This window comes from Prunus mume, linkage group LG6 (genome assembly GCF_029339155.1).
Source record: "Prunus mume cultivar Tortuosa linkage group LG6, ASM2933915v1, whole genome shotgun sequence".
NCBI classification, from domain to species: Eukaryota; Viridiplantae; Streptophyta; class Magnoliopsida; order Rosales; family Rosaceae; genus Prunus; species Prunus mume.
Genome location: NC_142703.1, coordinates 9,643,728 through 9,666,038, shown reverse-complemented (window position 1 = coordinate 9,666,038; position 22,311 = coordinate 9,643,728). Strand labels below are relative to the sequence as shown.

Genomic DNA, 22,311 nt, shown 5'->3' with positions numbered 1-22,311 from the left:
ATGATTGGAAAATAGACTTTAACTTTACTAATCATTTTAGCTAGTGGACTCGTAACAAAGATTTGATCATATATTTGAAAGAAATTTGTTGCAAAGGGTTTCAAGAAGACGTCTCTCTTTCCTCTCTCTTTTCGTTAGTAGCTAACCTTTTTTGTATATTTGAAAAAAATAATGTCATACTAAAATTTTCACGAATCCAATTCTATTGGAGGATAGGAACCGTTGTAATTAGGTTTTTCCTATTGTACCTATCATTCTATATATGCACAAGAGATATCAATTACTTACTAAACCGCTATTGCAATCATGATACAATGAATACAAATTATGATTATCTATATCTATCCAATGCGTAGTATAGAAAATCTCAAGTATAGTTGGAAAGATCATAACTCCACTATTAACTTCTTCAATCACGAATTTCACGATGTTCATAGAACTACATGTTATGCTTAGATACAATTTGTATTTGTTGTCCACGTGTCTAACATGCAACGATTTGCCTTCATGGAAAATATGATTCTTTCATATGGATACGAGAATCTAGTTATATTATTCTTTAAGATATGACGTCGTATTTTTAAAAGAGGCATAGACCCTCCATTTTTGTTTTCCTCCATGTAGTATTATGTGTATCTTATGAAAGATACTAAGGAAAAATGATCAAAATTCAGCTTATGGCTCCCTGCAAACCTCAAATCGTGACTATGCTCATGTTTGTCGTGTCACAATCCTCCTATACCCTCCTTCTCGTTTTCTTTATGCTCGTTTTTTCTCTGCCATGTTTTCTACTGTATTAGCATTTTCATTAGAATACGCTAATAAAATGTAATTTATGTGTTTAACCACTCAAAAAATTGAATCCATAAACAAATAAATTTGTCTTTCTTTGAGTTGATGGAAGAGAGGTTTGGGCTCACCATGCCCACTCATTCAATTCACACAACAGATTAATAGTCAGACCTTGACGAGCAAGTCTCCGGGTCCGGGCGGCAGTTTCCGTTATATAAAGGCCCACGTGGCGCTCATCCTCACGGTCGCCGCCCCTCTATTTTAGCCTTCAAATTTTTATTCTTCACTTCTTCTTACAATCTCTCTTTCTCTCTCCTCTCTCTCTCTCTGCCCAAAAAGGACCCTCTCAGTCTTCCCAAGTCTTCACTTCAGACACGAACTCTCAGGGCGCGGTTCTCCGATTTCCGGGACGCAAATGTCCGCTTGAAACCACAAGGTTTCTTGGCGGGTTCTGAGTCTTGCGGCAGCAGACCATTCGTGGCGAGCATCAGAATTGAAGAAAGTGCTCGCTCGCACGGAGCATCGGAGAAAAGAACTGGTAACTGGTTTTAGAATCTTATTCTGTAGGGGAACCTAGGGTTTTTCGTTTTAATTCAAAGCAAAGCTCCGTTCTTGTTTCAGACTTTTCGTTTTCGACCTAGGGTTTTTGAATTTTTGTGTTGAGAATTGAGCCCCAGAGAAAGCGACTGGGTTAGGATTGTGATAAGTGTTGAAGAGTCACCGATTGTGATGATTTTAGGAATTGAAGAGTTGAATTCTCAATGGATATAGACGCGGTTGTAGGGGATGTTGGTTCTTTCGATCCTGAGCTTTTACAGCTCCCGGAATTGTCTCCGTTTGCGCTCAAAGCTAGTCCCCAAATTGCCGAGGATTTGTACGCACAGTGGCTTTCGCTTCCTCAAACCGGTCGATTGGTAAATTGCTTACCTTTTGTTTTTATGTACAATTTTTGTTATCAATGTGCATTTCTGTCCTCAAAGCTATAGCTTGTTGTTCTTGTTTGGATAAGTACAGGGTTTCCATTGTTAGCTTAGTACTTCGCTGTTGGTAATTGCCTCAGGGATGTCATTACTTTCCTTTTTACAAATAATAGTTTTTGCCACTAAAATACAGGGTTTGTATTTTTCTCTATTTTTTTATGTATGATTATGGTAGACGTAATAATAGTTGATGTTATCTGATGGTGTTTTGCGGTTTGATTTGACAGGTGAAATCTCTAATTGACGATGCAACTGCAGGCATTCCCATCAATGCCCTTGGGAACTCTTCAAGTGCAAATGCTGCCGGGAGCAATTCATTACCTTCCATGTTTCAGGCTGGAAGTACACCCCCACTTTCACCGAGAAGTTCCTCTGGTTCTCCTCGCTTTTCAAAGCTGAAAACTAGTCCTTCTTCTCTGCGATCTCCGCTAAAAGTGGTTAGTGAACCAGTTCGAGAAGCCATTCCTCAGGTTGAACTCAGTTCTAATTTCTCTATTATTATTATTATTATTATATTTTTGTAAATATTGTGAGGTTGAAATTTAGTTGTGAACTTGAATGCTGGGGTCTTTTTATGATGTCAAGATTGAAGAATTAATGCTCATAATGTTTTATGATTTAATATGCTTGCAGTTCTATTTTCAAAATGGCCGTCCACCACCAAAGGAACTTCAGGAGCATTGTCTTTCTAGAATTAATGACCTTTTTGGTGGTCATATGGATGGATTGCAACTTCACGGTGAGATGTGTATCTGATATATAAATTCACCTTTTAGAATTAATGATTTTCTCTGCCCCCTAGTGAATCCACTTCTTAGAGATTCGTGAAACTGAAACCATTGAAAGCAAGGAGTTGATGTTATTTTCATGGTTATGCAGAGTTTAAGTTGGTTACGAAGGAGTTATGCAAGCTACCAACATTTTTCTCCTCTGCTATCTTTAAAAAGATAGATACTAGCTGCAGCGGGATAGTGACCAGGTATGCAGAAAATGTAATTAAGCTTACTAGAAACAATTAGACCTAGTGTTGATGGGACCTCATTTTGTACTCTGGAAGAAAAGATCTATGGAATGCTTCTCCTCATGTGTTTGTTGTTGGGCGATTATGTCCTGCAGCTTGCTCTCTGTGTCTCTGTCTCTCTCCCTGAAGATATGAATAAAGAAAAGGGTGTAAGTATAGAGCCTCCTAGGAGACAAGAATATAGAAACATGAAGTCCTGATATTTGTAGCTCACTTCCTATTGTTTATATTTGATTATAAACAATTGTAATTTTTATTTGATCCCAGCTTGATCCTACATATTCCCAGTTTAAATATTATTTGCAATCCTTCTACCTTTTGTTGTAATTTTTTTATTCGTTAATAGACAGGCTTCTCTTACTTATAGAACCACGACTATACAAGTCCCCTATATTGTTTCTATGTTTTACTTTTCTTCTTCTTGTTATATATATATATATATATATATATATGTATATATATATATAATTATTTGCTGATTTGCATAATTTGTTTGTAGGGATGCATTCGTCAGATATTGGGTCGATGGCAATATGCTGACAATGGATACAGCAACTCAAATATTTAAAATTCTAAAGCAGTCTGATAGCAATTACCTTACTCAGGTATGATTTAAAACTATTATCTATTTGGTATAGGAACATGGAACTTTGGTTTTCTGCGCTGTTAAATGACCATTTATGTCAGTTACGTTCCTTTGATTTCGGACCTTTTGGTTTTGCAGTGTAATTTGTATCTTTTACAATTATTTGTTTGTATTGTCACTGCAGGTAGACTTCAAACCCATTCTTCTAGAGCTTGTGGCAACCCATCCAGGGTTAGAATTTTTACATGGAACTCCTGAATTTCAAGAAAGATATGGTATGTATTTCGTACTTCTTCGTAAGTGCAATAATGATTGATTGTTTTTATGTATTCCATGCCTGAGTAAGGTTTATAATTCACTTATCAGAACTGGTTGCATGGTTCTGTTGATTATAGAATAGAGACTGTTTTTGAATGCTTAGTTATATCCGGTTAAGATCTCTTGTCCTTTTCAGGTATAATTATTTGTTAAGATCAAAATTTGAAAATAAATAAAAGAGTTTTATCAGAATCTGTTGCAAACAATCTGGTTGACATCAGTAGTTTTTATTGCTTCAAACAAATATTGCAAATTATAGATGTAATATAGGATTGATTGGAGGTACTTTAAACTGCCATAAAAAGCATGTATTGTTACATTAGGTTTTTCTATTTAAGATTACTTTTTGTTTTCCCATACTAATATTTTCTTACATAAGCTTCATTTTCAATACCCCAGCTGAAACTGTAATATACAGAATATTTTACTACATAAATAGATCAGGAAACGGTCGCCTTACCCTCAGGGAGCTGAAACGAGGAAATCTAATTGCTGCCATGCAACATGCAGATGAGGAAGAGGACATTAACAAAGTTCTGAGGTTTGTTTATCAACATGAAATTTCAAGTACAAATTACAGTTGATATATATGACCTGTGAGCTGTGTGCTTTTGCCACCCTGGGGGTGGTGGTGTAATGAGTATTTTTGAAAGTTTTTATTTTGGATTTGTAGTGTTTTAATAGTTGGGAGATTCTCCAATAAGTATTTTATGTTAAGGATTGGTTACATACTTTTAATCTTGGCCGTTGGATTGCATTCATTAAATGTGTTGGTAGTCTCTTAGATGCAATCCAAAGGTTGAGATTAGAAGTATGTAACCAATTCTTAACTCAAATACTTATTGGAGAATGTCTCTTAATAGTTTGACCCTTTTTTACCTGGAAGAAGTTAATTGTGGCTGAAAGATATTTTGGAGGAACTTAAGTACAACAAATTTTTATATATTAGATTTCAGGTACTAAATTGTGATAACAAAAATACTAAACCATGTTTTTATTTTTTCTGTCAAATTTCAGGTACTTCTCTTATGAACATTTTTATGTTATATACTGCAAATTTTGGGAGCTGGACACGGACCATGATTTCTTGATTGACAAAGAGAACCTCATTAGATATGGTAACCATGCCCTTACCTACAGGATTGTTGATAGAGTATTTTCGCAGGTTGGTGTATATATACTATGGCTTCCCCCACAAACTTCTGGAACAAATTATTTACCTAAATGAGGTTTCCATGTTGATTGTGTATTTGCTCAATTCCATTCCAGATTCCGAGAAAGTTTACTAGCAAGGTTGAAGGGAAGATGGGTTATGAAGATTTTGTTTACTTCATGCTGTCAGAGGAGGATAAGTCGTGTGAGCCTAGCCTTGAGTATTGGTATATGTTTCTTGCTTCTTTGTTCTTTTTCCATTTGGTAATTTCATATGGCGTGGAAGTCTTGATATTTTAGAAGCAGAGTCAAGGTTCCTGGTTTTAAGTGAAAATAGTAGGTATCTAACAAAGAAAAGAGTGAATCCATGTTTTAATACGTTAATCCAAATCTTGGAAGTTGGTGTAATATTCTAAATCCCTGAAATGTAATCTTTTGCAATATGTTTAAAATAAATTATCAGTATTTTACAGATTAAAATTGTAAAATGGAAAACTAACTTCCCTTTTCCTGTGAACTTCTCATGAGTTTTAAATTTAATTCCCACTTTCCGTGGAAATTATCAGAGGCATTTGAATTCAAATATTATAAATAACTTTCTCACCTTCCGTTAAAAAAAATCTTATAATTAAAACTCAGTATGTAAGGAACAATCTTATATGCCTGAAGTGCGTGTTGGGGTGCTAGTATTCTTTAAATATGAGATTTTAGCATGCGTAAAGTCTCAGAGATAAGTCATACATGTACCATAAACATTGCTGTGATGACAAGCCTTGATTCACAAACCTGGTTTTCTGATGCTATGCTCCCAGTAATTGGTCTTTTACTATGTCTGCTTTTTTCCACTTTTATTCAGTCCAATCTTATTTTGTAGGTTCAAATGTATAGATTTGGATGGAAATGGAGTCCTTACACCCAATGAGTTGCAGTTCTTTTATGAGGAGCAGCTGCATCGTATGGAATGCATGGCCCAAGAACCTGTTCTATTTGAGGATATTTTGTGCCAAATAGTTGACATGATTGCACCAGAGGTCAAATATCATCATCATCATTGATATTGTTATTATGTTACTGAATGCCAGATCTTGCTTTCAGTTACTCACTAGACAGGACTACTTTTTGAAATCTTACTTGCAGAGGGAAGATTATCTCACACTAGCTGACTTGAAAGGGTGCAAACTTTCAGGAAATGTCTTCAATATCCTTTTCAACCTTAATAAGTTTATAGCTTTTGAAAGTCGTGATCCATTTCTTATTCGCCAGGTATTTTTGCAATAATTGGTGTTTTAAACCATTGAGTGACTAATGACTACACATTAGAAAGTTAAAATAAAATAAAATACTGTTTTAATTTTCTGGAACAATAATGGTGCACTGGCATTTTGGATTGAACAGGAACGCGAGGATCCAACTTTGACAGAGTGGGACCGCTTTGCACACAGAGAATATATAAGGCTGTCAATGGAAGAAGATGGTGAGAATGCCTCTAATGGAAGTGTAGAAGTATGGGATGAATCACTCGAGGCTCCTTTTTAAGTTCAAGAAGGTGAGCTTTTACATTGAGATTTTGTGGTGATATAACAGAAAATATTTTGTTCCTGAGCCTAAACAAGTTTCTCCAGCATCTCAATTGGAGTCATTACCCTAATTCTCGAGCAGAGGATCCAATAGATGGACCTCATTGCTTGCAATTTCATTGGGAGGCTTAAACAACCCCTTAATTTGGTAAATTGTTCTAATTCTGTAGTGAATTCAGATGCTTGAATTATTCATTTCAATTGTAGAGATGAAGAGAGGAAAATTGAGAAAGAAAAATTGTTAGCTATATGTTATTTTTTAATCAGCACTTGCTTGTCTCTTAGATCTTAGAGCCTAATGTGAATGTACCATAGCGACTTGCTAAATTCAAACATGTAGTAAGGATGTGTAGAATCTATGCATCTCTTTTCTTAGAGATGATGAATGATCCTTGTAGAAGTTAGTATTTCTTAGGTTTAGGTTGTACACAGCAGCAAAATCATGTGTGTTAGTTAACTGAGTTCTTTGATGTTTTTCTGTTTATGCAGTTGCCCATGAGATAGCTTCAGATGCCTCGTCAAAGTTGCTCATTTCAATGAAGAATAATTTGTTATGTCAAAATGCTCCATGGCACACATCAGCGGCAGTAGTCCTGTTCAACATTAAATCTCAAGCTTGGTCATGTAACCTTCATCAACCGTATTCAAGCAACCTTGGCACTCATTTTGTTTGATAGGCAATGAGCTTGCGCTTTCATGAAATTCAAGGAGGTACAAACTGGAATTCCACAGTGAATAGCTCGTTTGCAACGGGAGAGAGTGCAATTAATCATTGACGAGGTAACAGTAGTCCATGCTGTTATCGAAGGAGTGAGATTGTTTCCAAAAGCAGCTCACCATCTGGTTGCTTTTCTTCTGGTGCCTCTTTGTAGGTCAAGGCAAGGGGGCTGGCAAGTATGTCCTTGTAAACTTCAAGTGCCTTGTAATTTTGCTCAGATGTTCTATTTTGGTCCAACAGCCCCCCAAACCATTTTATTCTCGTTGCTTTCTCTAGCTTTATACCTTGTCCATAGCTTATTTTATTGGATTTTTTTAATTGAAAGAATGAAGAAAAGGAAAATGTGCAGGAGTTTGAGGCTTCGTTGTCTTTACCATGCTCTGTTCAATTGGACAAAGCCTTGGTAACCCGCTTATAAGTTCAGTTGTTTTTTTCTTCAAAAAAATAAAAATAAAAATTCTTGTTCTGATTGGCCACGACTTACGAGTCGAACATTGGGGGAGATTATTTGATTTACGGACTTTCTAGGTTTTATATAACGCACTCTTGCTCGTAAGCAATTTTTTTTAGAAATGCTTTTATTAGTAGCCCATTGTAAATTTTATCAAAAAACTTCTTGAAAAAGTACTCCTCCAAAAATACACTTTTACAGTGATTTCGCATAAAAGTGCATTTAAATTCCTTTGCCAAATGCTTTTAAAAGTGCTTTCAACTTAGTCCCGCTTAAAATCTGCGGAATTTGACAGTTCTAACTTATTTTAAAGACAATTTCTCTCAGCAATGTGGCATAACAGCACCTTTAACAAGTTCCACAACATTACCATCACTCCCTGGCACCTCCCCAAAAGGCTTTACACAAGAGGAGTTGGATTCTCTGTCTACAAATCAGAGCAAAAAACGAAGACGTGGAATATGAAGGCTATCAAATTGCCCAAAAATATATTATTCAGCATGATAAGATAAAATTGAGAAGGAAAGTTCCTTGGCTCCATTTCATTTCAAAGAAAATCCATACAAGGTTTATAGAGATAATCACTTGTGGCTGGTTCCCACTCGTAATAACTATGACCTAACCAAAATATCAAGTTACTGCCACCACAACGACTCAAAACATAAAGAGACAACTCAAAAATATTGCAACAAGGCTGCAAAATCTAAAAGAGTACAGATTCAAGACTCAGGCTGCACTCTCCTTTTGAGTTTCGTTAGCTCCTGCCTGATGATTCCCGCCCTCTGCACAAACACAAAAACAAAGCATAATTATTAATTAGTTATACCAGCTCACAAAGTCAACACTGAGACCAAAAAAACAAGGTTAACAGATCAAATTTTTAAAAGTTTAATTATCTACTTTGTGTTGACGATTCATGCTCTTTGTATGCATGAGCTAGGATGCAATCTTCATCCACGCATTAAGAAATAACTAAGGGAAAGACCAAGTTATAATTCTAGAAGCCGTTTGACAACTACCATGCAATTAAAATTGAAGAAACAATTTTAGCTGATGGTAGAAATTAAAAGGATCTAAAAAGCAAGAGATACCTAATTGGCAGAGTCTAACATTCATGAATTTAGCTCCTCCACCCAAAAAGAGCATAGGGGGGCCTTGGGTGGAGAAAAGGAAGGGGAAAAGGATGAAAACCTAACCCTCAAAGGTTTGATCAACCTCTCACCCAACGAATAAAATGCTTATTAACATACAAACTACAAATAAAAAATACAAGGAATCTCAGTTTTTCAGGATAATACAAGTTTGAGAGATCAAAAACACACCTTGATCTTTGCCAACATGAGCTTAAACCTATCAAAATCATTTAGTGCAGCTCTTCTCTTCTGCACTATCAGCTTCCTGCCCCACGAGCTGTTTTCCCATTTGTTCTTTACGTCTGCCAACCACAATATGAAAACTCAACTCAGTTGGGAACAAGCAAAGAAATAAAAAAGTAGACGACTTAAATCCTCATCTTTCCATAATCACTCAAAACTCACCAGCAGCCTCCATGGCAGCAATCAGAGTCTTCTTCTTAGGAACCCTTTTGATGTCAATGGTAATATCAGTGAGTGTAAGCCTCTTGAAATTCAATTGGGTCCTCACCATGTCAGGGGCATCAACAAGAGCCTGCAAAATAAAATGCAGGTCTGCTAAGTTCTTACATCAAACTTAAATATTCAGTATCAAACGACACACGCTTAATCCAGAAAAACAAACGTAAATATTCAGTATCAAATGACACACGCTTAACCGACCCGCCCAGACCCCAGAACCGCCCAGGCGCCGCCTAACTCCCTGGCGCTTACCCCTAACGATTAAGGTGAAATCGCGGTGGTGTCCTCCCGCCTAGCGCCTAGGCCGATTTTTCGAACTTATTTTATTTTGTGAAAAAGCATTACACTTTGTAAGTATTCAATGGTAAATGCATGTGTGCTATGTTGTGCTGCTTGTAAATATTCCACAACCCATCTATTTCAAAGTAAACAAGCATTGAACGAACAGCAAACGCATACCCTTTATTTTAATCACAAGTTTAAATGGTAAAGTAGAAAACTTTGAACCTAAATGGATTGAGAAGAAAGGCATTTGCGTAAATAAACGCAACAACATACCCTGTTTTGGTCGAGGACATCGACGATCACGACGAGCCTGCCGTAGTCTTTCCCATAGTTGACGAGGGCCACTCGTCCGATCTCAACGTATCTCTTGAACGGCATTTTTCAGATCCTCTGAAAAAAGTCGGGCAGAGGAGTCGGAGAAGATGAGTGAGGAAAGAGGCCGAGCTAGGGTTTGAGATGTGAAGAAATAGGGTTTTGTTCGAGCTGAGCCCAATCACCTGCGGTCGAGTTTATCGTAGAATTTCTTAGGTCGTAATTCTATTGGCTAGAGTGTGTAAGAAAAGTTCTATTGTCTTGCGCCCTGACATATTCTAATTTTTACAACTAGGACCTTTATTTATACTTTATTTGAATAAGTGCCCCACTGGTTTTCGTTTTGACAGAGTCAGGCTCAGTGAAAAATGGTGGGGGGCTAGCTGTTGCCGCTTTGGGCTAACTATAATCCAAAAAAGGGCTCGTGAAATAAAAAAATACCGTTAAAGCAAATGTATTCACAACGTCCTTTTCTATAATATTTTCGCGTCGTCTTCGCTCCCATATCTCTCTCTCTCTCTCTCTCTCTAATCTCTTGTGTGATCTTTATCATCTTGAAGAAAGCTCAAGGAGGTTGAAGCATTTTCAATTCAAATTTGAATTTCTAAGACTCCAGTTAGTGAAGGTACATAAATCTACATGTTTGAATGATTTTGTATGCATGTGATATTTAGAAACAAAACAAGATATGTGATCTGGGTTTCTCTTGATTCAAGGCCTTTTGTTATAGGACGGATGGTTCAAAATGCAATCTTTGGAATCTTAATGTTCAAATTATATTTCATTTGATTCATCACAACGAATATTAAGTTATAGGGGATTTTGGATTTATCTTAAAATTTGATTTTGAGATATTGACATGTAAAAACTTGCATTTTTCATAGGGATGATATAAATCATAATGTTGAGAAAATCTGGGATTTTGGGTATAATGGTGGTTGTTTGTACCATTTGGATGGTAATGTATTGGGATCCTATATGTTTGTGTTGCTTCCCTTTAAGTCATCATTCGACTATATGTGATCTTCTTAGTGTTTCTGGTTTGTTTATGTTTAAGTGGTACTGACTCTTTATTTTAATTTTGGTTCCCAACCGAAGAAAAACTGAAAGTGATTGAATTGATTTTTGGATGCTTGGTTGTGAGAGACAATGGCGTTGTTTTTTATGAGGAAAGCTTCGACAGCTGAGTTGGATGCTTTCTATCCACTTAGACCAGAATGCCAAGTTGATGTCCCGAAGACCCAGTTTAGGCTCAGGGTGTGCCCTTTTCACTTTATTTTGTTTGCTAATATATTGTTTAGTTTTATAACACAATTCAGTTCAACACCACATTCTATGAGACTTTAATTATTGCTGCTAGCATAATATTCTAGTGTTTTTCCATTGCAAAGTTTCGGTTATGCACCACTAATGCTCTATCACAGTATGATTACTTATTGTACTTCTATGGATGTATATGATCCATGTTTAAAACTTTAAAATTTTGCAGGCTGGGAAAACTCTTAGTGCAAGAAGATGGCATGCTGCCTTCTCTGAAGACGGTCACTTGGATATAGCCAAAGTACTAAGACGAATCCAACGAGGGGTAACCTTCTCCTGTGTTATATTTTTTTGTTTGGGATTTGTTGGGGGGTTGGGGTGTTGTTTTATGCCTCTGTTGGCATGTAGACGTAGGATATAACAAATACGTGATACAATTTTTCTTAACAAACACATCAAATTTATTTTTATTCTTGGTGGTGTTAGATACACCATACATGTTACTCCTTTGGTGTACTGAAAGTTAAAATTGTATGTGTATGATATTAAGTATATATCTTCTTATTTAATTTATTATACTAGGGTGTCCATCCTGCAATCAAAGGTGTAGTCTGGGAATTCTTGTTAGGTTGCTTTGATCCAAATAGCACATTTGATGACCGGAATCAGCTCAGGCAGCGCCGGAGGTAAAACATTTTGTTTAATTCTGATTTAATATGTAGAATATGTCTCTCAATTTAATCACTATCAAAAGCAACAGAGTATACTTCGCTCCTCATATGCTATCTCTATCATGTTTAGAGGGTTATATTAGTTACAAGAAGGGGTTTCAGTTATATTAGTTTTTCTTTTAGTGTTATACCTAAGACTCTGCTGTAGTTGTTTGGAAGTTAAGAAGGATGCAGGTAAGTGAGGTTTGGAGAGCAATGCCTTTATTTTTTGATATGGCATTTAACGGGGATGAGCAGCCTTTGAAGGGGTAGAGAATCCATTTCTATTCAAGATGATGTCTCTAGGTTGTGCCTCTCATGGCTTTTAGATCATATTTATGTGGTTCAATAGATGCTATTGATTTCAGAAGCTGGTTTTCCTTGGATCATTGGGGCCCTTTTGCTTACTCTGTACTTGGTTTCATGCTTTGCCTTTTTCAAATATATTTTTTGAACTATTAAATTTCTAAATCTTTATGCCATCCAGGTGTTTTAGATTCTTTTTTATGACAATTGTTTTTGCATTATTCATGCTCATCTACGTACATGTTATGTCTTTTCCATCATGCTCCAGCCCATTGAACATTTGTTTTGTGAGCCATATGCCCTTTAAGGTTCAAGCCTTAGTTTATAAAATTCTTCATCTGAGTTGCCATATGGGTATAAGTGGTTTTCCATATTCCAATTCTCGTTATGTTGATTTTTTTCCTTTAAATAAAAAACTATTGGCATGCTGTCCATCCTGCATTCTTTATTTTGATTGAATATCGTGAGTTCATGTATAACGTTGACCATTTTAGGGAGCAGTACAGCAGATTGAAATCTGAATGCCAAAAGATGGTTCCAGTTATTGGCAGTGGAAAATTTCTTACAACACCAATCATCACAGATGATGGCCAACCAATAGAAGAATCAGCAAATGGCAATATAAGTAACTATGGAGGGGATGCAAACCATGCTACTTCAGACAAGAAAGTGATTCAGTGGAAGCTTTTCTTGCATCAAATTGGTATATATCTGTTGTACGTGTTGCAAATCTACATTCTTTGGATAAGTTGTGAACCTAAGATCCAACCTACCCTTTACCATTTGATAAAATCTCAGTTTTCTGTTGTTTTCACTCTTTTGGGTGTTGCTTTCGGTAAAATGATCCACAAATGTCCTTGAACTGATTAAGGAAGAAAACCACAAATGTCCTTGAACTGATTAAGGAAGAAAACCAGAACGCTAACTTAACTTGACACTTCTGTATTTCTTTTCTCGAGGGACATGTTTTACACTTATTCATGCATGAATGTCCAACATTGATATGTATGATACTCTTTAACTTTTTAACTTTTGTCATAATGGTTAATATTCTGAGGCATATATATTTGGATATCTAATGGTTATTTTACCTTTTGTTAATACTTAATTTAGTTTTTTAATATATTTTTTTATAGTTCAAATTCTGAATCTTATCTATTTTGGTATCTTATGGTTATTTTAACTTGTGTTAACTTTTAACAGTGGTTAACTCAAGTTCAACTGGGGGATTTGGCTTGTAGGTTTGGATGTTGTTCGCACAGATCGATCACTTGTCTTTTATGAGAGTCAAGCTCATCAGGCAAAACTTTGGGACATTCTTTCAGTTTATGCTTGGGTGGACAACGATATTGGTTATGTTCAAGGTGAATGTTACTGAATCTCAGTGATATTCTATCAAAGTTGAATAGTATAGGTGACAGTTATAATGGCCATTTGTGAGCAGGAATGAATGATATATGTTCGCCAATGGTAATTCTTATTGACGATGAAGCAGATGCCTTTTGGTGTTTCGAACGTGCGATGCGAAGGCTGGTATTAATATTTCTTCCCTTGATGATACTATTATTGAATTGCATGTTTGGATGGACCAGTGTTGACTGCCTCTACTTTTAATTTTCCATGAACCTTGTTATGAGTGATTCCGAACAGGTAGTAGATAATGACACTGGGATCTAGTAATTGCCTTCTAGTACCATTATGAGCAATTTTGGTTTTCTTATTCTTTTGATAATTTTTTTTCCTTGTACTATGAACACAAATTTAATGAAAATGTAGACTGAGTCCTGACTATTCAAATTCATCATGTAGACTAGAATGGATGTCAGAACACCAAAATGGAGAAGTGAATTATTAGTAGAAGGCTTTAGAAGGACAACAGGAAGGCCTGAAGTGATGGTACACCCTTTGGGCAGTTGAGAAAAATGTACTGAGAATGGACGTGAGGATGTTTAGATGGATGATTGGCAGCCCTAGAAGGTATCTTGGAAATTGATTCCTTACAAAACACTGCAAGTGGATTTCTTGACAATATAATAAGCGGAAGTGCTCTAGTCAGTGGCTCTGATTAGCCAACATGATTCAATCTTAGGCACTAAAAGTAGGTTAAAAGTAGGCAAGTTGCTATAGTTAAATCAACTCTTAAACCTTAGTCAAATTAATGCATTCAACATGTTCTGAAGAATAGTTGGGTTTGGTTCGTACATCGACTAATTAAAGACTCATTTAGTTATGTTCATCTGGTGTTTCTAATTCTGCTTTGATAGAAATATATGGATGACAAGAAAGCTGTTAATGGTCTTTTGGGGACCTTGAGGCTGATTATTTGTTGTTTATTTATTTATTTCAAATGATGTGTTAGATGTTTGGTGCTTGTGATATGCTTCTGTTACAGTATAATTCAGATTCCTGCTTTTGTTTCGAAAACAGAGAGAAAATTTTAGGTGCAGTGCTAGTTCGATTGGAGTGCAATCTCAGCTGAGCACACTCTCCCAAGTAATCAAAACTATTGATCCTAAACTTCATCAGCACCTCGGTAAGATTTCCTTTATGCATGTCCACTAACACAGGTCCTTAGTACTCAGCTAAAACTCCATTTCCTTTTTATTGTCAGAGGATCTAGATGGTGGGGAGTATTTATTTGCATTTCGCATGCTGATGGTCCTGTTCCGAAGAGAGTTTTCCTTTGTGGATTCACTGTATCTTTGGGAGGTGAGGAGGAAAACTGTACTCATTTCCCTAACTGGGTTCTCTTTTATTGATAAATAGCTACTTCCTTATGGATGATGGATGAGATTTCGTTTGCATTCATGTTGTCGATTTCTGATGTGAATTCAAATTTTAGGTCTCATGAATCTGAATGTAATTAATGTCTTGGAGTTTCTTTCTTTGCTTTTCATTCATAAGCTTGTTTTAAGACAGTAATATAGATTGGTTTCAGCTGATGTGGGCCATGGAATACAACCCAAACATATTCTCATCATATGAAGTGCCAAGTGGTGGCGCCACACCATCTAATGTAAATGACAAAGAACTAAAGCAATACGGCAAGTTTGAGAGAAACATTGTGAAGACAGGATACACAGAAAAACATGGTGCACTTTCCATTTTTCTTGTTGCAAGTGTTCTTGAGACCAAGCAAAAGCAACTTTTAAAGGAGGCTACGGGTCTAGATGATGTTGTCAAGGTCTTTCTCTCTCTCTCTCTCTCTCTCTCTCTCTCATGTGCAGGTGCAGGTGCACATTCATGTTTACTGATATTTGTGTCTTCATTTATCTCATATTGGTCTCCAGATCTTAGGTGACATAACTGGAAATCTGGATGCTAAAAAGGCATGTAATGAGGCATTGAGGATTCACAAAAAGTACCTCAAGGTATTTTCTTCCTCCTTTTATCACGTTTATGTCTCTCTCTCTCTCTCTCTCTCTCTCTCTCTCTCTCTCAAAGGCTCTCTTCTTTTTGTAATTATCTTCTTGGGTATATCATTAGTGTTGATTTAGAAACTGATTTGTTGGCTTGCAGACTCTGAAGCAATAGATAATTTCCTGGGATATCAACTGTTTAAGTTTTGCACCCAGGTGTTGGTGAGTTGGTGACAACATGGGACCTTCAATTTTCTCATCACCTTTTTCTGTCATGTTTTCTTTGTACTTGTTTCTCTCTCTATCTCTCTCTCTCTCTCTCTCTCTCTCTCTAAAAACAGAGAAGCAATGTGTACCTAATTGGGCATCGGCTTGCATACTTGTCCCATATAGAAAACACAGAGAGAGAAGAAAACAGAGAAGCATGGTGTCATATTATGTAAAGTCAAATTAACTATGGTTATAGAATATAAAATTTTGAACGAAATGCTTCTTTGGCAATGGCATTATGAGCTTGCATTACAATTTTTTTTTTTCCCTGGTCACATGGGTGGCAAAGCTCAGAACAAAACAAAGATGAGCTCTCCCAATATCGCTTGTATTAAAATAAAATAAAAACCAAAGACAAAGATGAGCACTTTGATTTTTGGGGCTCACCTCAGCTGTGGTATTCTATTCGCAATTATATGCTATAACCTTAAAATTATCACAGCCATGATTTTATATCACAAGGTCATCATCTTCACAGCATCTTGCACACACTGGAATTCGAACTGCAGTGCTGAGGCAGTATTTCTTGCATGGGGCAGGGCACCCTGCATCCAAATAAATAAATATTTTAATAAACTAATAAGAATTCAAACAAAAGACTTGAACATTACGATTTCTAGATACAAATAAATAAATAAATAAATAAAGAGAAGCAAAAATGTGGAACATTATAGAATAGAAAATTACCCCAACGGGTCAAAGGTGGCTTCTGTGAACAGAAGATTGGTAAACACCAGCAACGATAACATGCAAAGGACAGTTCTTTAAGATGACAATTTGACCTAGGCGAATTCTCGAATGGATTTTCTTTGTTTGTTTTGTTTTCGGTGTGTTTGATAAAAGAAAAAGGCTTACACTCTGCTCTTTATAGAGGTGGTTTATGATTCATTGCATACATTTTATTTCTATGGAAACTTGGGATAATATCATGGTTTACAAGAAAGGAGCTCAATTGTTTTTGACTAAATAAAATCTTGCTTTATATTATCGGCAAACTAACAAATTAAGCTCCTTCCTTGTAAACCATGATACGTTTTTTTTTTTTCATTATCCCAAGTTTTCGTATAAATACAAGTTTACACAAACTTGAAATTTTTGTCGGTGAATCAAAAATTTGTTAAAGTGAACCGGAATGTAATTTTAAAGATCCATCCCCTAATTTATTTTTAAGAGAAGTCGTTACGGTTTTCACTCATTCCTAATTTCTTACATAAAAACTTGAGATAATGAAAAAAGTGGATCAGTTTCCAACTCACCTTTTAAATTATTTTCATTCTCTAAACCTAATTTAATCTTTTTGAAGGGGAAAAAACACATAGTTCTTGAGGTGAAATTCTGAATTACATAAGGTCTCGAGACTTCCAAAACATACCCAAAAAAAAATTTATTGTAACTATATAGCCTAGCCATAGCTACCTTGAAGCATGAGAACAAGTCCATGCAGAAGCAACATACAAACTAGTATCCTTCCACCCAAGCCTAATAGTCCCATCTCCTTGCACAAGGCTATACCCATGTGTAGGAGGAAACATGTTCAATATCAACTGAGCTTGAGCCATTGAATTGGCACTCATCCCTACTTGCATGAATCCATTTCTCCCCCCAAGCTCACTCCTCCACTGCCTGAACTTGTCCTCCCCGCTTCTCGCCGGCCCCCCGATCGCCAAAATGTTGTTGATCTCCCTATAAAACAGGCAGTGCTCCACATTGTGCCTGCTAGGGTTGTCGCTAGACAAATATGACTCTAGTGAATCAAACATGGTCGAATAGTAATGTAGTGACCCAACAAAACGGTCCAAAAATGAGCCACTATGTGACAAGTCTTGCTCTACCAATGTCACAATTCTTGGTGCTAGTTCTTCAATCAGTCTCATTGTTTTCCAATCGGGGCCGGTTGCGTCGTAAAGTGAATGCTGCAGCCAATGCACCGCTAGAGTCTCCCCTCTCCTTACTTGCACCATGGAAGCATCTATGTCACCGATTTTCCTCACAATTGGATGAAATTCGAAGGATAGCCCTAGTCGCTTAGCAAAATTCGAGAGCTGTTTACCGGTCTCCATCAAATTTTCCGATGATGTTCCCACACCGGTCATTCGCACCTGTGGAGGGCCCTCCATTCGTGTCGCGAGGATGTGAAACAAGGCTGGCCATTGCAAACCCTGCACACACGAAGTATTCAACATCGATGTTAGTTGATGTCAAAAACACATAAATATCGACAAAATATCAATATATATCAAGAGAAATTATAAAAGTATTTGGATAAATCACATGCCTGCATGATGTCGAGGTCAAGAATGTGAACCCTATCTCGGCGGTGAAAGGCCTCGAGGATGGCTTGGTTTGAAGTGAAGTGGGCAAACTTGATGAAGGGGGAGATAGTGTTGAAGACTTGAAAAGCACTATGAATGCTTTTGTAATTCACCAAAGGAGAGCAAATGCCTAACCATGAGTTGATAACCCTACTAGTCATGGCCTTGGCGAAATAGGCCACCACGCGCTCAGCGCATGATGGCCCATACGGCGAGGCCATCTGGCTCAGCTCAAGAAGCATCCGGTGGGCCTCGGGGAGGTTGTCAACGGAGATGGCCACCGCGCATTCGAAGAGGAGGGTGATTAGGGATAAGCCATGCTCATCAAGCTTGCTCATTCCTCTTGCCCTAATGTTGTTATCTGCATGGAGTTGAAGCTCATTCCCCCATTGAAGCTCATGGTCATGATCACCATAGCTTCTCTGGCTGATTTTACTCGGACTAATTAAGTCGGTGGAGAGAGATGACGGGACAAAATAGTCCTCGGATGTTTGCAAGGTGTCTGTGGTGGCGGCAGGGGGTTCAGGCAAGTCGTCTATGAGCTGTTTGGTGATATGCTCCACCCACTGAGAGAGTTCACTTCTCTCCAAGGTTACAAACCGGTTTTCAATAGGCTTGGGATTGGGGAAAGGATTGGAGGTTGGATTATTTTGAAACCCAACAACAGGACTGGGATAGTTAGTCCAAGGTTCATGGGATTGGATCATATTCATAGTCCCATGAGCCATTTCAAATTTTGCTTTCATCAAAATCACAAATGAAGATAGATGGCGATGAAGGGGGTGTTAGAAAATAGGAGGAGTTTATTTTTAAAGGTGGTGAGCAGAGAAAAGGTCCTGTGCATGACATAGCAGAATTTTGGCACTTGTTTGGTATTGATGGAAAGGAATGGCCGGCATATCCAAGACATACAGAAAAGGTTAGCATGCTACAAGCCAAGACCCACGTCAGTCAGGTAGTGATTTTCTTATATATTATTGATTAATGATCATGATGATAATATTTTCCATTAATTAATTTGGCAGGAAAAAATAATTTATACGCGCATATTAAACTGCGATTGGCAGAAAGGTAGGAGTACTTCTAGTTCTAGAGAAATGAACTAATATTTTCCATTAATTAATTTGGGTCTTCAGCTAGATTATCAACAATTTGATTAATGTTACTTTGATTAGAAGTATTCATACATAAAAGTGTGTTGTAATTATATAAAACACAATGTCACTATCCATATATGTATATAACCCATATTCTATCTAGATCTAGATGAAATTACAAATCAAGAAGATGAGGAAAGAAACAACTAACCCACTAAATACTACAGGGCAACTGTTAATGATGGCTGCTGTGAATTAATTAATATGATTTTAATTTAAATAATAATAATTCATCATATTCAGACTTTTGGATTGTCTCTACTCTAGTCTCTGGTTTTTAGATGCATTGTTTGTTTGAAATATTTTGTTTCTTATTGTTTCTTATATGGAGGCATATTGGCCCACATGAAAAGACATTTTTGGGGGGGACACACCATTTTGTTTTGGAAAAATAAATTATTCCCAAAATAAATTGAGTATGAATGGGTCAAGGATTGAACTTGTTTGGTTTCTGGGTTTGGATTCCATCCGATAGCTTAATTTGACGATTTCTTAATTGATAGCCTCATACTTTAGAGAATTGTCCAAATTAGCAAAAAGCCCATTTGGCCATAATGTTATAGAATTGGCCCCCACCAATTTGGCCAGCAAAGTCATATTTTCTGAGGTCAGATCGTCAACCTAAATAAAGGGAGAATAAAAGACCAGAAACCATCAAACTTGTCAAGATCTAGGGTCCAAGTCCTAGTCAACCAGTTTGGATTAGCTCAATTTCCTTTTTTTTTTAAAAATAAAAAAAATCCTTTGTTTAAGAAAAACAAAAAAAACTTGAAAGAACACATTACCGTTGGGGTTTTGTTTGTTTTGCAGAATCAAAACCAAGGGAATTAGCTGAGCATTTTAATACTAAATTTCCACATTTTGCTTTTCCCATCTAAAATCTACAACTAAAGAAAGAGATAATTAAATTTCACTTTTCTGTTATCACGTTCTGAGTAATACTACAAACATCAATTGATATGACTGTATTTCATTAATTTTCATTCGGAACTCATTATGAACTTTATTTATTTACAGCAAATAAGAAATTGTTGCACGAGTTGGTGTCTAAAAGTTGATGAAGATCCAATTGCATGTGTTTTAGTGGATCACAAGTTATAGTTTTATGTGCCGTCGTTTTGAAGGTTTATTAGTATGAACTCTTCAACCTATGTGCCATTTTTCTCCAGTCAATTGAGAATGGATATGAGTGGTTCAATGTCTAATTTAAATACAGAAATGGTAGCTGAATGATGGCGACTCTATATTGTCCTAATGTCATGCCAAATGGCACTCTCAGAGAAAGCATGGACCCACCAGGAATATATAGAGGGAGCCGTGGAGAATATCTTTCGAATTATGCCCTATTTCGTTTGGCCTCAAATCAAGTTATCAGATTCCAAATTGACCTGCATTCCACAAAATCTTTGTGCACTTCTGGTTTCGACTGAGAAAGAAAGAAATTAAATAAATACAATAATAATAAAAAGTACAAGACACAGTCACATATTTTGTATTTTGCTGGCTCGAGCATGCGTGAAAATCACGTAAGCTGTCATCATTCACCACAATGAATTTGATCAATTTGGTTTCTAAGCAACAACAAAAAGAAAAGGAAAAAATAATTAAAAACTAAAACTACAAAAAATGATGTCTTTGGCGGCAAAATTTCTCCTGACAGACATAATATTTGTTAGGAGAGACCGATACTTTCCCGGCAAAAGGTATACTTTGTAGTCCAAGACATGGCGTGAAACCATCAAGTTCGGTACAAAAACTATGCCTGCAAAAGTTATGCCTGAAAAAAACAAAATCTGCTTCCAAGCCCAGGCAACTTTGTGGGACCCACGAAAGCAAAACCCGCTTGACGCTACCCATGCCATGCCGTGGTAGGTGACGGGCAGCTCGTCGTTTTGTCACCGTCGTGAACGCTGGCGAGCAGGTCGCCACGCGCAATGAACCGACGCTAAAAATTTGCGGCGCTGACGCCGCCGCAACGCCAACCACAACGGGTGGATAGCCATGGAATTTGTGGACAATAAAATTATGAAAAATCAAATTTTTATAAAATCAAACTAAAAATCTAAAAATTCTGATTTTTTCTATAAATACCTATAAATACCCTTCACTTTCAACACCAATTCTTACATTGGCATGTCTAATTTTTCAGAAGACTTGGAGAAAGGAATTGGTTTGTCCTTGTTTTTGCCTTCTTGGGTAATATTTGATAATAACCCCGTTTTTCAATACAACAATTTTTAGATGAGATTATCTTCTCGCATGTTCCTACTTTTAAGAATTCAACTTTTCTCTCAACTACACAGGTATCTAAATAACAAAGTTAATGCTTTGTGCATAAGGAATCTGTTGTTAATTATGCTTTGTGCATAAGGAGTTGTTAATTACTAAGATGAGTACATGTAAGAATAGCGCCGCCTAGAGGGAATGTACTCTCGCATGAGCGTGCAGTGAGCTTGAGTAATACATTGGTGAGAATCCATGCCCTCCGAAATTAGTTTTATACATATAACCAGCAATTAGAAAAATAAGCAATAGTTAAATGATGATAAGCAATATGAGTCAGCTGCGAGTTATTGGGTTTATGGGTTTGAGGTTAAAAGATCAGTATGTTATAGATCCATGTTTCAGCTCTCTAGAATTTGAACTCTAAAAGTCCTACTAGTTGAAAGACGCATCCATTTCGAATGTTTGATGGGTATTTATTTAAAGTCAATTTGTTGTGTATTTTCAAGGGATCGTTACGTGCACAAATTATCAAGGAGCTTCACAGAATTCAGTAGGGATAAAACACATCATAATGTACAAAGATGTTGATAGACTGGTTCGGTAGTGTCAAATTTGTCAGTTTGGCAAAGGAAGTTCACAAAACAAGAAATTAAATCAAATCCTAATTAAGATAGGAAAATTATTAATTGAATAATTTAATATAGCTAAAACTTAGCCCTTTTGGCAAGGATGGATGCCCCTGCATCACAAGTGCATCCTGCCTTTTTCAAAACACAACATAAAACAATTCATTCATAATTAGTGATGCTAAACTAAATACAAATAAAACCATAAAAACAATTCATTCATAATTTGTGATGCTCCATATTATTCACTACCCAAAATATACTTTGGATTGTGTCAAGTTTTGGAATGATTTGTTGA

The 22,311-nt window shown here is 36.6% G+C and overlaps 4 protein-coding genes across 8 annotated transcripts; 2 read left to right on the top strand and 2 right to left on the bottom strand.

Annotated features, from left to right (window-relative positions):
- The first annotated feature begins 921 nt into the window (after positions 1-921).
- On the top strand, positions 922-7,495 carry LOC103334448 (serine/threonine protein phosphatase 2A regulatory subunit B''beta). Of its 4 annotated transcripts, XR_016127950.1 has the most exons (15): positions 1,190-1,330; positions 1,532-1,706; positions 2,000-2,242; positions 2,406-2,511; positions 2,652-2,751; positions 3,293-3,398; positions 3,564-3,654; positions 4,097-4,238; positions 4,715-4,862; positions 4,967-5,076; positions 5,724-5,880; positions 5,987-6,112; positions 6,245-6,395; positions 6,472-6,574; positions 6,916-7,055. XR_016127950.1 is itself a non-coding variant. In XM_008237419.2 (14 exons), the coding sequence occupies exons 2-13, from the start codon at positions 1,554-1,556 to the stop codon at positions 6,383-6,385; spliced, it is 1,623 nt and encodes a 540-aa protein (XP_008235641.1). In that variant the 5' UTR covers positions 922-1,330; positions 1,532-1,553; the 3' UTR covers positions 6,386-6,395; positions 6,916-7,495. The 4 variants fall into 4 exon arrangements, 3 of the variants coding, with proteins under 3 accessions (XP_008235641.1, XP_016650745.1, XP_008235642.1); XM_008237419.2 differs by lacking the exon at positions 6,472-6,574 and having other exon boundaries at positions 922-1,330; positions 6,916-7,495; XM_008237420.2 differs by lacking the exon at positions 6,472-6,574 and having other exon boundaries at positions 2,000-2,209; positions 6,916-7,495.
- Positions 7,496-8,099: 604 nt separating this feature from the next.
- LOC103334449 (large ribosomal subunit protein eL14z) lies at positions 8,100-9,925 on the bottom strand. The gene is made up of 4 exons (XM_008237421.3): positions 9,749-9,925; positions 9,134-9,263; positions 8,918-9,030; positions 8,100-8,377 (listed from the first exon to the last, which is right to left on the bottom strand). Exons 1-4 carry the CDS (start codon positions 9,851-9,853, stop codon positions 8,315-8,317), a joined length of 411 nt encoding a protein of 136 aa, XP_008235643.2. The 5' UTR covers positions 9,854-9,925; the 3' UTR covers positions 8,100-8,314.
- Positions 9,926-10,247: 322 nt separating this feature from the next.
- Positions 10,248-15,909, top strand: LOC103334451 (uncharacterized). 2 transcript variants are annotated; one of them, XM_089054510.1, is made up of 12 exons: positions 10,248-10,412; positions 10,886-11,044; positions 11,277-11,372; positions 11,630-11,733; positions 12,558-12,766; positions 13,305-13,427; positions 13,508-13,596; positions 14,491-14,596; positions 14,675-14,772; positions 15,002-15,247; positions 15,354-15,434; positions 15,583-15,909. In XM_089054510.1, the coding sequence occupies exons 2-12, from the start codon at positions 10,937-10,939 to the stop codon at positions 15,595-15,597; spliced, it is 1,275 nt and encodes a 424-aa protein (XP_088910636.1). In that variant the 5' UTR covers positions 10,248-10,412; positions 10,886-10,936; the 3' UTR covers positions 15,598-15,909. The 2 variants fall into 2 exon arrangements, with proteins under 2 accessions (XP_088910636.1, XP_088910637.1); XM_089054511.1 differs by lacking the exon at positions 10,886-11,044 and having other exon boundaries at positions 10,260-10,412.
- A 1,102-nt stretch (positions 15,910-17,011) lies between these two features.
- LOC103334452 (scarecrow-like protein 23) lies at positions 17,012-18,896 on the bottom strand. The gene is made up of 2 exons (XM_008237422.3): positions 17,968-18,896; positions 17,012-17,851 (listed from the first exon to the last, which is right to left on the bottom strand). Exons 1-2 carry the CDS (start codon positions 18,748-18,750, stop codon positions 17,105-17,107), a joined length of 1,530 nt encoding a protein of 509 aa, XP_008235644.3. The 5' UTR covers positions 18,751-18,896; the 3' UTR covers positions 17,012-17,104.
- Between the last annotated feature and the right edge of the window lie 3,415 nt (positions 18,897-22,311).